Source organism: Camellia sinensis, chromosome 12, assembly GCF_055761805.1.
Source record: "Camellia sinensis isolate YWXY chromosome 12, ASM5576180v1, whole genome shotgun sequence".
NCBI lineage: Eukaryota > Viridiplantae > Streptophyta > Magnoliopsida > Ericales > Theaceae > Camellia > Camellia sinensis.
Genome location: NC_138972.1, coordinates 51,435,660 through 51,449,665, shown reverse-complemented (window position 1 = coordinate 51,449,665; position 14,006 = coordinate 51,435,660). Strand labels below are relative to the sequence as shown.

The 14,006-nt window shown below is 38.7% G+C and overlaps 1 protein-coding gene across 1 annotated transcript; it reads right to left on the bottom strand.

Moving 5' to 3' along the window:
* Positions 1–280: 280 nt before the first annotated feature.
* LOC145803563 (disease resistance protein At4g27190-like) lies at positions 281–856 on the bottom strand. The gene has a single exon (XM_082896865.1). It carries the CDS (start codon positions 854–856, stop codon positions 281–283), a length of 576 nt encoding a protein of 191 aa, XP_082752991.1.
* Between the last annotated feature and the right edge of the window lie 13,150 nt (positions 857–14,006).

Below are 14,006 nucleotides of genomic sequence, written 5' to 3'. Positions count from 1 at the left end.
AACTGTTGGGTAGTTGAAGTTTGAAGAATCAAACTGTACCATAGAAACAAAACAAAGCATGCTCCTTTAAATCTGTGAGGAAGATAAACTCTTTGAAATCTGTTTGAAAAAACGTTGGGTCAGGAAAAAAGAAGAAAAAAAAAAGAAAAGAGCATGATCTTTGTCGTTGTTGTTTTCGGTTTTGATTTTTTTTTTTTAAATATTAAAACGACGTCGTTTTCTATCCTTTAATACCAACCGTTAGATCTAACTGTAGAGAGATCACTCTAGAGAAGAAACTCTAGGGAATCCTCACGCAAAATATAGAGCTTGATACACTTTTGCAAGCACTTCTGACAACAAACTTTCTGAACAAGGGGTTCTTAGTTGTTGAAGCATTATTCCAATGATGTTGGTTGTGTTCGTTTGTAAGAGCCCTTCCGATAGTTACGAGGGCAAGTGGTAAATCTCCACATTCATTTACAATCTGTTTTGCTAGCGGTAGCAGATCAAGGTCGTCAGCACAATCGCCTACCTTCTCTCTAAAGAGATGCCATGGTTCTTCACCCACTAGGACTTGAAGTTGGATATACCTTTTATTTTGTATTCCTTTCCATAGATTTCGATTTCGTGAAGTGAAAAGGATCTTACAACTCTTGTCGCTCCCACCTTCCAAAGGAAATCCCAACTCCTCTAGATCAAATTCTTCCCAAATGTCATCCAATATGACTAGAATTTTACTATCGTTCTGTAGAAGCCTCTCACGTAGCCGACTTGATCGTACTATTGGGTTCTCCATGTTGAGTTGTAAATCCAACATTTCTGCAATATAACTTTGAACCTGTTTTAAGTCTTGCTCTTGGCTGACAACTGCCATTGCAAATGCATTGAAGAGATTTTTGGTTCTTTTTGCAACTTCTTTTGCCATTGTTGTCTTGCCCATTCCGCCCATCCCGCATATCCCAATCAAGAGGATCCCATCATCTTTCAAAGCCTCAATGATCTCGTTCATGACCAGAATTCGAGAATCAAACCCCTGGAATTTTGTTGTTGTAGGTATAGGTTGTATGCTTGGTGGTGGTGGATTGTTGGACTACTGAATGTAGTTGCTACCCTCAGCATGGAGAAGAGCAAGTTCCTGAGTCTTCTTCACGGCTTCCCTGCCCAGTGAGTAACGCAACTTGAGATTTGGACACCACCCATTGAAACACCCCTTTTGAACTTGGGCCTTGTCTTTAATAATTGTCTCTGCCTCTGCTGTGTTGTCATTTGCTTTAGTCAGCCATGCCTCAAGATGAGGTCCAACGGTTCTGACATTGTTGCGTGTTTCATCCACTCCTAGTTGAAGCCCTTCTCTTGTCACTTTTAGGCTGTCCAATTGAGTCTCAAGATTTTGAATGTTGGTGTCGAAGCAAAACAGATAACCAAACTGTCGGCAGATCGGAGCAACCAAGTACTCTCCAATTCCCCCCAGAGCTTTCCCCAAAAAGGAGAAACCAATTCCCTCAGCCATTTAAACTTGTTCTTCTGCTGATGCTGTTTTGGTTAAAGTAAAAAAAAATCAACAAACAAATACATATGCACAAACCAATGCAAGAGTTTGTAATTCTAATTCTAATTTGGGAGACACTTAAAAAACAGTCAGTTTCGTGGTATTTTGTCAAATTTGTGCCAAAATATTTTACTTTTCACATCTCTCAAGTGCAGAAGGATTAAAAAAAGAAAAGAAAAGAAAAAAAGAGTAATATATATTGAAAAAATCCCAAAAAAAAAAAAAATCACTAGATACAAAAAAACAGGTTTTCTGTTTTTTTTTTTTTTTTTTAGTGGACTTTCTTTCCCAAAAAAAATAAATAAATAAAAAATTGATTCATCTAGTCACGTAAAGTGTAAATCTTTGTACTAAAGACAATTATAAATTAACCAAAAGTTACTATAAAAACAACCCCAAACACAAGATTGAAAGTTTATATTCTTTTTTTTTTAGGGTAAATTCACTCACGGCCCTTGAGGTTTGGAAAAAAATACAATTCTCTCTCTACTTTTGGCATAATTGCACCAATCTCCCTTGATGTTTTAATTTATTTAACACTTAGGTCCTTTTTCATCATTAATTTGTGAGTTATATAAATGAAAAAATTGTGTTATCTTGTCTTTTCTTCTAAACTATATATTTACCTTGTTTTTTATTTATTTTTTTATTTGTGTGTCTATCCACTATGTGTATTAATGTTGATTACTTTAACTTTATTAGAAGAAAAGTTAGTGTAATTATGTTAAACTTGTAAGATTAATTATATTTTTATCAAAATCTATGAGGAAGTGAGTGTAATTTACTTTTTTTTATTATTTTATTCATGTAACATATTAGAATAACAACCACAAAATGGTGAAAAGAATGAGTGTCCTTGACAAGGAGTAATACTATAAAAACATGATTTTGTACCCAAAAAAAAATTTTATAGAATGACTGGGTTTTTTTAGCATTAGCAGTGGCGGACACGGAAATTTTAGTTAGAGGGGGCCGCATTCAAATTTCACAATTAAATTTTAGGATAATTTTATTTGTACACCATACAAGTTCTCAGTAAATACCATAAATATTTTCGGATATAAATTTCCGAACAAATATCAAACGTTCGGATGTAGATTTATGAAAATAAAACAGGTGTTTGGATATAAATAATTGAACGAACTATATATTTAAATAATTTATTTTTGTTCATAACTTTAAATCCAAACATTTGATTTATTCAGAAATTTATATTCGAACACATTTGTGGTGTGTGATGAGAGTTTGTATGGTGTGCAAATAGTATTTTTCTAAATTTTAATTCTTTTATTAATTGCTAAATCATCATACATAAGTATATCAAAAGATACACTTTTATAGCTCTACAAAATAAGAATATTATTCATCTAAATAGGGGCGGTTCAACAAGAGGTTTAAAGCAAAATTTCAACGAGCAACCTTTTCCAACATTTAAATTATTATAAATTTATAATGAAAAATACATTTTCCTCTCCAACTTTTATAATTAATCTTGAGATTATTCACAATCTTTATTATTATTTGGGTAAAAAACGAATATTTTAATTGGATTTTTGGAGAATGAATTTTTTTTTTAAAGCTTTATTAATGAGGGTCTTTAGGAAATAAAAATTTTAAGTTTTATTATTGAAGGTCTTTTGAATAAGAAGGAATTTTATCATACTTTTATCATTGGAGTAACTATTTTTGACTTTTCATACCTTGTTCCACGCTAACAATTATTTATCACCCCTCCTATGGTTAAATAAAATATGAGCATAAAAAATTACATACCGCACTACATAAATAAATCACAATAAAATTACAACATAAAAATATCTTACAAAACACTCAAAACTTTTCTTCAGATTTATTTTTCAATTACAATAAAAATTATTAACATAAAATAATAATTTTTTTATTATTTACAAATTTTTTAAAATATATGAACTTGTGGGGGCCACCTCTCACGTGGATGATGGAATCCTGGGAGGGAACAAGGATCCTCTAGAGTTTTTTTTTTTTTTAAAGTTTTCTAGAGTGATGCATTGTGTGGTTGAGATTTAATGACAAGTCACATCAATTTTTCAGTATTAAATTTCAACCACACAATACACTATTTTAGAAAAAATTTTTTAAAAAAACACCCTTGGGGCCTTTGGAGGGGCCATCCCTTCTTACTTCACCAGTTGGCAGCAATATAACGTAAATTAATAGTTTGTGAAAGTTTTGCAGGGGCCAGCCCCCTTCTGTCCGCCAGGAGTAACATCGTATCATTCTGAATATATTTTATGTATAAAAGTTATGTTTGGAAGCATATGACAATTAGGAATCATCAATGGATTGGGCTAAATTTATCTAAACCTAAGTTATTGTGTTTAAATTTCATATTTTAACGAGGTTTTTGGATTTTGACTAGTTAATGGATTGATGTGTCGGACCTATTTAAAAAATTAAATTCACGTCTTACTCATAAATCTAAATCTTACAGATCAAAATCAAACCGAACTAGGTTACACATTTTTCATTACATTTTTTTTATATATATTTTTTCATTAGTTATTTTTCTTATTTATTTTCCAACATAATTCAAGTATTTTAATTTATTTTTTTTTAGTTTTATTATGTGTATTTCTTAATTTTTAAAATCATAAAATTGACAAATTTATATAGTTTTGGAGCTTTCTTAATTTTTCTTTTTGAATTTTTATGAGAGAATAGATTTTGACAAATACCAATTACTGTAGGATTACACTAAAGATCAATATTAAGTCTTTATTTTTTTGTTTTAGTTATAGATGAGTTGTCGAGAAATATTCAAGATGATGTGTCATGTTGTATGCTTTTTGCAGATAATATCGTGTTAGTGGATGAGACTAGAGAAAGAGTTAATACTAAGTTGGAAATTTGAAGAGAAGAGCTTGAATCTAAAAGATTTAGGATAAGCAGAATTAAGACAGAGTACATGGGGTATAATTTTAGTAACAATAACAATGAAAGCAGAGGAGAAGTGAAGATTGAGAACGAAGCACTACCTAAGAGTGAACATTTTTGTTATTTGTGATCAATTATTGTAACGGTTGTGGAGATTAAAGTGGATGTGATCCATAGAATTAAGACGGGATGACTTAAATGGGGAAGTACATCTGGGGTACTATGCGATAAACGAGTACCCACTAGACCAAAAACAAAGTTCTATAGAACAGCTATTAGGCCAGCGATATTGTATGGGAAGAAATGTTGGGCAAATAAGAAATATGTAGCAAAGATGAGTGTTGCTGAGATGAGGATGCTAAGGTCGATGTGTGGCAAGATTAAAAAAAATAGAGTTAGGAATTAATATATTTGAGAATGGGTAAGAGTAGTATCGATAGAAGTTAAGTTGAGGGAAAATAGATTGAGATGGTTTAGTCATATACAACGGAGACCAATAGGGACAGTAGTGAAGAGATGCGATACAGTGACGGTAGATGAAAGTATTAAGAAAAATGGCAAACCTAGATTGATGTGAGTTATATATGGCAGACCACCTCTATATAGCCCAAACCATACAACCTCGAAGTCCATAGCCCTGCCTATAACAAAGGCCTGATTTAGCTCGCCCAAATATCTCAACACAAATCCCCCTCTCAATTATATAATACAATCTATATATGTTCATATGCTGAAATTTGGGACAAAAAGACAAGAAAATAAACCTATTGAAATTATTATAAATAATAATAATAATAATAAAAAAGCAGAGAAATAAAGGAATAGACAGAAGACTATGTTACTATGAAAAACAGAGTTTTATGATTCTAATGTTTGCAAAACCCTAGTTCATCTCCATAATCGTTCACAATTTACGTTTTGTTTTAATTGAATACAATCAAAATTTAATACAAATTTTGGAACAAAATGTGTATAGAGACAAGAAATAAATTTGGGTGATTTTCCTCTTTTGCCCTCATTTTGTAGTCCTGTGATTGTCACGTTACTGACCTGTATTAAAGACTTATACGGCGGAGTAACAAAAGGAGAACATTGACACTTGACTAAAAGTGTAGAGAGTTAACTGTCAAGATCTTATAAGTGTAAGGGGTTGAGTGTTACGATTTCATGTGTAGAGACCAAAATGGGATTTAACTAGAAGTGCAGGGGTTAACTGTCACAATTTCATATGTACGGACCAAAGTGATATTTTGTGCAAAGTGCAAGGATATAAAGTGTAATTTATCCAAATTTTAGTGACTAGAGTGACACGGAAAACACACTTGAGACCATATGCGTATTTTTTTTTATCATTCCATTAGCTATTTAGACTGCCCATTTGAAATTAGATCAAATTAACTCAAATTAAAAATTTTAAAGACAAAATTGAAAGAAAATAAAATAAAATTTAAACAAAACCGCATATTTTAAGAACCATAAATATATTTACTCTTTCTATTTTTAACAAACTATCAAAAAAAAATTATTTTAAGAAACCAGAAAACAAGAGTCTAATATGGGAACTTCTAACTCCAAATCACATAGAATTTTGTCAATTCTAATCCGCTTATTTCATTTTAAGTTGGGAAATTGGAATCATTTTCATCTTATTTCTTCAATTATTGATAAGAACTTAGATGTCAGGTTTCATTCAAATTAATTAATAGAGATAACTTCTCTCTAATCCACATAGTGGATTGGAGCATACTGTTGGGCCCACCACAGTCCCGTTTTGATAATCTGAATTGTTTAATGTGTAGAGCTCGTCAAAAACTTTATTTTTGCAACAAATCACGTTGATCGGACATTAGTAGCCCCTTTGTAACGCCCTCAAAATAAACCCATTATATGTATATCATCAACACGCATTACTTAAAGAAAACAATTTATTAATTCATTCTTCAGAGTATTACTAAATAAAAACATTACATGTAACATCAAATTAAATGCCCTATGGCTTACATCTTTCCAAGCCAACACTTGGATACAAAATATGAGTTCTAACTCAAATACAAATAAAGCCCTAGGCTTGATTATTTATCAAATAAAAACAAACAACTAAAGATAATCTTCAAAATCCAAATTATTCCAAGCTAAGTCCTGGGAGGTAGCTTATCACCTGAACCTGAAAATGATGCTCCCATAAAGGGTGAGCCACAGCCCAGTAGAAATATACTAAACCAAATATAAGCATTGAATAAAGCAATAGCATGCAATAGATGGTTAACCAAGAAAATCAATTACATCATTTTACAGTTTCATGACACCAATGCCTAAGACATGTTTTACCTTCCAACATTATCAATATGGCTCAGAACCTGGCCAATCTTACAACAGTGAACCATACATAATATATTCACATTCATCCAGTGTCAACAAACAGATGAGACTCAGGCTCAAATCAAAACACTTCATACTTCCAGTTTGATACACATTTTAGTGCTGTATCAATAAAACACTTCAATATAAATAAGCACACATAAAAGTGATGCTAATGGAGTCCATCCCCTATCTCCTCCCAAACAAAATCCGGTTGAGAGGTCCATCCCCTATCTTCCCCTAAACCGTGGAGTACATCCCCTATCTCCTCCCACACAAAACAATGTATGCAAACACACAACATATACAACACACAATCAATACACATAATGTCTGTATTAATTCAGCAGTCAAAAATTGATGACTTAATCAATGATTAGTTTCAGTTATCCCTAATCCACATGCAGTGTCTACAACAAGCATGACTATCCTCCACCGATAGCCCAAAACAGTTATTTCTAGACTTGGAAATAAATATACCAGCAATTCAATAGACGAGTGATTTAAATTAACCAACTACGCCATTTAATCAATGAATTCCCCAATTCCATGAATTAATTATACAAATTAATTTATTAATACAACTAGGGTTTTTCCCAAAATTACCAAAGTATCCCCAACATATCAAAATACTAAAACTTAGAACAAAACTTATAGATTGGAGTAGGAAATCCCTACCTTGAAGAAAAGAACTCGAATGGAGAAGATGACGAAAACCAAAGTGCTCCAAACCCAAGATTGTTCAGATTAAACGGAAGCCCTCGACCCACTCTATCTTTTTAACAAAGGACTTAGGGTAGAAATACACTCTAAATAGATCAAACCTAAGAGAGAAGGTGTGTAGGGAGAGGGAGAAGACTGTTCTAGGGTTTTAAAATCAAAAAGGAGATGAAAAATGATCCAGAAAGTCGGATCTCGGATTTTTATACCAGTCGCCCCGCTCGAGCGTGGAAACCCCCGCTCGAGCGCCACTCACAGACTCCTGCTCGAGCGGCCAAACTCCCGCTCGAGCGGCGAATGCACACTCCCAGAAGTTTTTGCAGACAGGTCCCCGCTCGAGCTCCCAACTCCCTGCTCGAGCGTCACTCACGACTTCCCGCTCGAGCGTCCAATCCCCCGCTCGAGTGGCCAACAATACACAGGACATACTGGATGGGTGTATTCCCCGCTCGAGCATCCAAACCCCCGCTTGAGCGGACAAGCCAAAATCTGGGCAACTAGACTTGGTTCCTAAGCTCAACCAACCTGCTCCAAATCTTCCCAACACAACCCAAGACTCAAAATAAGGATTAAAGGGTGCAAACAACATACTCTCAACAACCAGCTCCACAGAACCTAAGTCTGTATATAACAAGTAAAGAAAAGGGAAACCGGGATCGCTATAACCTCCCCCCCTTAAAGAATTTCGTCCCCGAAATTAGCACAAGAAAAAGTTTGATTTCAAAAATGACAATACAATAGTGCACAACTTGACCCAAAACTGGTCATTTCATCTCTTTATCAAGAAGCATCTTACAATATATATATAAAACAACATATATTTCAACCTGCATCACTATTATGCATTATTCCTTCCAATGATAGCAATTTCCATATCATATTCAATTGCATGATATATACAACACGTTCAACAATGTAATCAACATATGTAATGTTACACTAAACTTTTATAATGAAGCAAGTTTCAAGATACACCCATTTACCAAAACATACTCAATGGTTTACAACTTAAGACAAATGTAAGGCTCTTAAGTTCAACAATATTACAAAATCTAAATACAAGATTACAAATCAATAAACATGTCCGGATATTTCTGGCGGACTTCCAATTTACGTTCCCAAGTGGCTTCCTCCACTCCGTGATGTTTCCACAAAACTTTGACCAAAGGGATGGTTTTGCCTCGCAAAACTTGATCCCGCCTATCCAAGACCCGAACCGGTCTCTCCTCATACGAAACATCCTCATCAACCACTAAATCGGTCCAATCCAACACATGTGATGGATCCGGCTCATACTTCCGAAGCATACTCACATGAAACACGTCATGTACTCCGGACAACTGCGGTGGCAAAGCTAGACGATAAGCAACCTCGCCGATCCTCTCAAGGATCTCAAAAGGACCAATGAACCGAGGGGACAACTTCCCGCTTTTCCCAAACCTCATCAATCCCCGCTTTGGTGATATCTTCAGAAAGACATGATCACCCACCTCAAACACCAAAGGCCTCCTTCTACGGTCGGCATAAGATTTCTGACGACTCTAGGCTGTAACAAGCCTCCTACGGATAAGCTCAACTTTCTCCGTCGTCTCCCTAACCAACTCCGGACCTAATAGAGGTGCATCACCCACCTCGGCCCAACAAACTGGCGACCTACACGGTCGGCCATACAAGGCCTCAAATGGTGCCATACCAATACTAGACTGGAAACTGTTGTTGTAGGCAAACTCTACTAATGGCAAGTGCCTCTCCCATGACCCACTAAAGTCTAGAACACAACCTCGAAGCATATCCTCAAGGATCTGAATAGTACGCTCGGACTGCCCGTCAGTCTGAGGATGATAAGCCGTGCTAAAGGTCAACTTAGTGCCCAAGGCACTCTGCAAACTCTGCCACAACCTGGCGATAAAACGAGGATCTCTATCTGACACGTCGTCACTGGGACCCCGTGCAATCTCACTATGTCTCGAATATACAAGTCAGCAAGATGATCTACCGAATCTCTCACGCGCATAGGAATAAAGTGCGCCGACTTAGTCAACCGGTCTACAACCACCCAAATAGTATCACTACCCCGCTGAGTCCTCGGAAGACCTACAACGAAGTCCATAGTGACATGCTCCCACTTCCACTCGGTAATAGGCAAGGGTTGCAACAAACCCGCTGGCCTCTGATGCTCGGCCTTCACTTGCTGGCAAGTAAGGCACTTAGATACGAAAGCTGCCACATCTCTCTTCATACCCCGCCACCAAAACTGGCGACCCAAATCCCGATACATCTTAGTGCCTCCCGGATGCACCGCAAGGCGTGAATGATGAAACTCTCGGAGTACCCCCTCTCGGCAAGACTCCGGCACAAACAGACGGTCTCGGTATCTCACACTCAGGTCGGAATACACCGTCAAACCCTTCTCAACCTTTCCACCGGAAATCTTCTCACGGAGAGATTCTACCTCAAGGTCACCTCTCTGAGCCTCTAACACTCGAGTCACAAGTGTAGGCTGTGCAACAACAGAAAACAAGGCCGCAGCCTCAACGGATTCGCCCAGAAGTAAATCAAACTCCCCAAGTGCACCCAACATCTCCCATTCTCGGATGGCTATACTAGCTATGTCACCAACAGGTTTCCTGCTAAGGGCATCGGCCACTGCATTGGCCTTTCCCAGATGATAATGCAACTCAAAGTCATAATCCTCTATAAATTCCATCCACCTTCTCTGCCTCAAGTTCAAGTCTTTCTGTGTAAACAAATATTTCAGACTCTTATGATCCGAGAATACCTCAAATTTCTCACCATAAAGATAATGCCTCCAAATCTTCAAGGCAAATATCACAGCTGCTAACTCTAGATCATGCGTAGGGTAATTCTGCTCGTGAATTTTCAACTGTCGTGAGCCATAGGCAATTACTTTCCCTTCTTGCATTAAGACACAACCCAGACCTTCTCGTGAGGCATCACAATAAACTGCATAACCCAACCCTATCTCTGGAATAATCAATACTGGAGCGGTGGTCAGTCTAACTTTCAACTCTTGAAACGACTTTTCACAAGTCTCACTCCATACAAATTTGACTCCCTTCCGAGTCATTCTAGTCAAAGGCGAAGCTAATCTGGAGAAATCTTTCACAAACCGACGATAATACCCAGCTAACCCCAGAAAACTGCGGATCTCAAACACACTCTTAGGCTGTGCCCAATCTTGCACCGCCATAGTCTTGGATGTATCAACAGACACTCCTTCCCCAGAAACTACATGGCCTAAGAACTTGACCTCTTCTAGCCAGAACTCACACTTCCCAAATTTAGCAAAAAGCTTATGGGCTCTAAGTAACTCAAGCACCACTCTCAAGTGTTCCTTGTACTTCTCCTCAGAAGGTGAATAGATAAGGATGTCGTCCACGAAGACAACTACAAAACGATCTAAAAATTCCCGGAATATCCGGTTCATCAAATCCATAAAAACTGCCGGTGCATTGGTGAGCCCAAATGGCATCACCAGAAACTCATAGTGGCCATACCGTGTACGGAATGCCGTCTTCGGAATATCCTCCTCCCGGACTCTTAACTGATGATAACCCGATCTCAAGTCTATCTTTGAGAAACAACGGGAACCCTTCAACTGATCGAACAGATCATCTATACGAGGCATAGGGTACTTATTCTTAACCATAGCCCGATTCAATTTCCGGTAATCTATATAAAGTCTCAAAGCACCACCTTTCTTTTTAACAAAGAGGGCAGGTACTCCCCACGGCGAAACACTAGGACGTATAAAACCCTTGTCTAGCAACTCCTGGAGCTGAATCTTCAACTCAACTAACTCGGCTGGGGCAAAACGATAAGGTGCCATAGAAATTGGCGCCGTGCCGGGCACTAGGTCAATAGAGAACTCAATCTCCCGATGCGGTGGCAAACCAACAAGATCCTCGGGAAAGACGTCCGAGTACTCACAAACCACCCTTGGCAACACAATCTGAGTCTCATCATCTTCACTAATTGAAAGGTTGGCAAGTAGACCACTAAGCTCACTCCGTCCTCGCGGAATATACCCCAGTGGCAACACATTACCAACCCGGTCCCCCAGAAAATGAAAATACTCTCCGCTCACGGTACAACAAGTGACCCTCTGGCGGTAGCAATCAATAACTGCCCGGTATGACGATAACCAGTCCATACCCAAAATAACATCAAAACCCCTCATAGGCATAACTACAAATGAAAATGGGATTCTATGGTAAGCAACCTCTATATCACAACCCCTAACACCTTGTTTCAAAATCAATTCACCCCCAAGAGGTGACACTACACAAATAGGAGATGCTAACTGTGCTAACTCCAACTCCAAAACAGATGCAAATGCAGCAGACACAAAGGAATGAGATGCACCCGTATCAATCAAAACATTAGCAACCGAGTCGCAAAACAAGAGAGTACCTTTCACAACTGATGGAGCCGGTACAAGATCCTGCGCGGTAACAGCATACACGCGCCCAGACGACCTCTAATCAACCTGCTCACCCCTAGGAGCATAAGATTGCTGCACTGACTGGGACGATGAAGCCCCCTGATTGGCCCTCGAGGCCTGACCCGACTGAGCTGGCTGCTGACCCTGAATCTGCCTCAAACCAGATGCTCCAGGTGTGCCACCCAACTGCGGGCAATACCTCTTCATATGCCCTGGCTGACCACACTGATAACACGAGAGTGGCTGGCCTTTACCCTGACTCTGGCTCTGAGATCGAGCCGAAGATGATGCTGCTCTCTGCACTCCTCCCCTCTGAGGACAAACTGGAGACTTGTGACCCAGTTGGCCACACTTGAAACAGGTAATGTCTCCCTGACTGTCTTTCCCCGAACTAGCACTCGGTACAGGAAAAGTCGATCTAGAAAAGCTACCCTGAGACTGCTGGGGATTAAAACCCTTCTGTCTCCTACCATCACTCTGACCATCCTGATTCCTCTTGGAGCCCTTCTGTCCTTCCTCCTCCTCCTGCATCATGATTTCCATGTGGGCTACAGCATCAACCATACGCCCATAATCCCGAATCATAGTTCCCCCAACTCGCAGCTTGAGGCCACGCCTCAATTTCTTCTCAAACTCGATACAACGGCGTTCCTCAGACGCCACCAACTTAGGTGCAAACCTGGACAAGCTAGTAAATGTAGCCTCAAACTCGGCCACTGAAGAACTCGACTGCTTAAGCTGGCAGAACTGGTCTCTCAGCTTTTCCCTGACTGCTGGAGATAAGAACTTCTCCTGGAAAGCATTCACAAAAGCCTCCCATGTACCTCCTATACGACCCTTAGTAAACTTCCACCACTGACCCGCATCCCCCTTCAACTGGAAAGATGCCAAGGTCACTTTCAACCCCTCATCTTCGATGCCAAGCATCTCAAACGTCTTCGTTGTCTGTTCGAGCCATTCATCTGCCTTAAGCGGCTCTTTAGGATCACCCACAAATTCATCCGGATTAGACCGGAAGAACTCCCTCTTCAGAAAGGAAGGTCCTGCATCCGCAACAACAACCTGAGCTTGATTCTCAGCTCTGAGAATGCCTACTGACTCCCTGAATGCCCCTGCTATCTCTCGGGCTAGAGCGCCCATAGCCTGCTGGCCTACTGGCTCGGCCACATTGGCCTGGCCAATTCCCTCCTGAACTGCCGGAATCTCCTCTGGCACAGGCACCTCCTGCCTAACCGGCCTACCACGCCTACCGCGTCCTCGTCCCCGTCTTGACATCCTAATAAAGGGAACAAAGACATTAGCACATTAATAAATGTGCCGAAGCTAAACACCCACGTCCTAATGCATTGGACAACAATAATTCATTCCACATAAGCACATAATCACATAAGCACCTACGAATTTCATTCCCGGATAATGATAGTCCCAATGCGTTACTATAGTTCCGGTTGGAAGCAGCAGTGATCAAGTGCCTTTCCAACAAGACTACTAGAAACTCAAGGGTCCAATCATCATCCCAGAAACTACATTCCATACCCACATAATCAGATAAACATGTTATCACATAAGCATATAACGTTACACTAAGTCTCTATCAAACGAGACGAACCCAATGTGATACTAATCACTTCCCACGTACCCAAAGTATTCAAACCCGGTACGCTCTGATACCAAGTTGTAACGCCCTCAAAATAAACCCATTATATGTATATCATCAACACGCATTACTTAAAGAAAACAATTTATTAATTCATTCTTCAGAGTATTACTAAATAAAAACATTACATGTAACATCAAATTAAATGCCCTATGGCTTACATCTTTCCAAGCCAACACTTGGATACAAAATATGAGTTCTAACTCAAATACAAATAAAGCCCTAGGCTTGATTATTTATCAAATAAAAACAAACAACTAAAGATAATCTTCAAAATCCAAATCCTTCCAAGCTAAGTCCTGGGAGGTAGCTTATCACCTGAACCTGAAAATGATGTTCCCATAAAGGGTGAGCCACAGCCC

Excerpts from the sequence above, each read along its gene's own strand:
- LOC145803563 (XM_082896865.1), bottom strand. The coding sequence starts at position 856 with ATGGCAGTTGTCAGCCAAGAGCAAGACTTAAAACAGGTTCAAAGTTAT.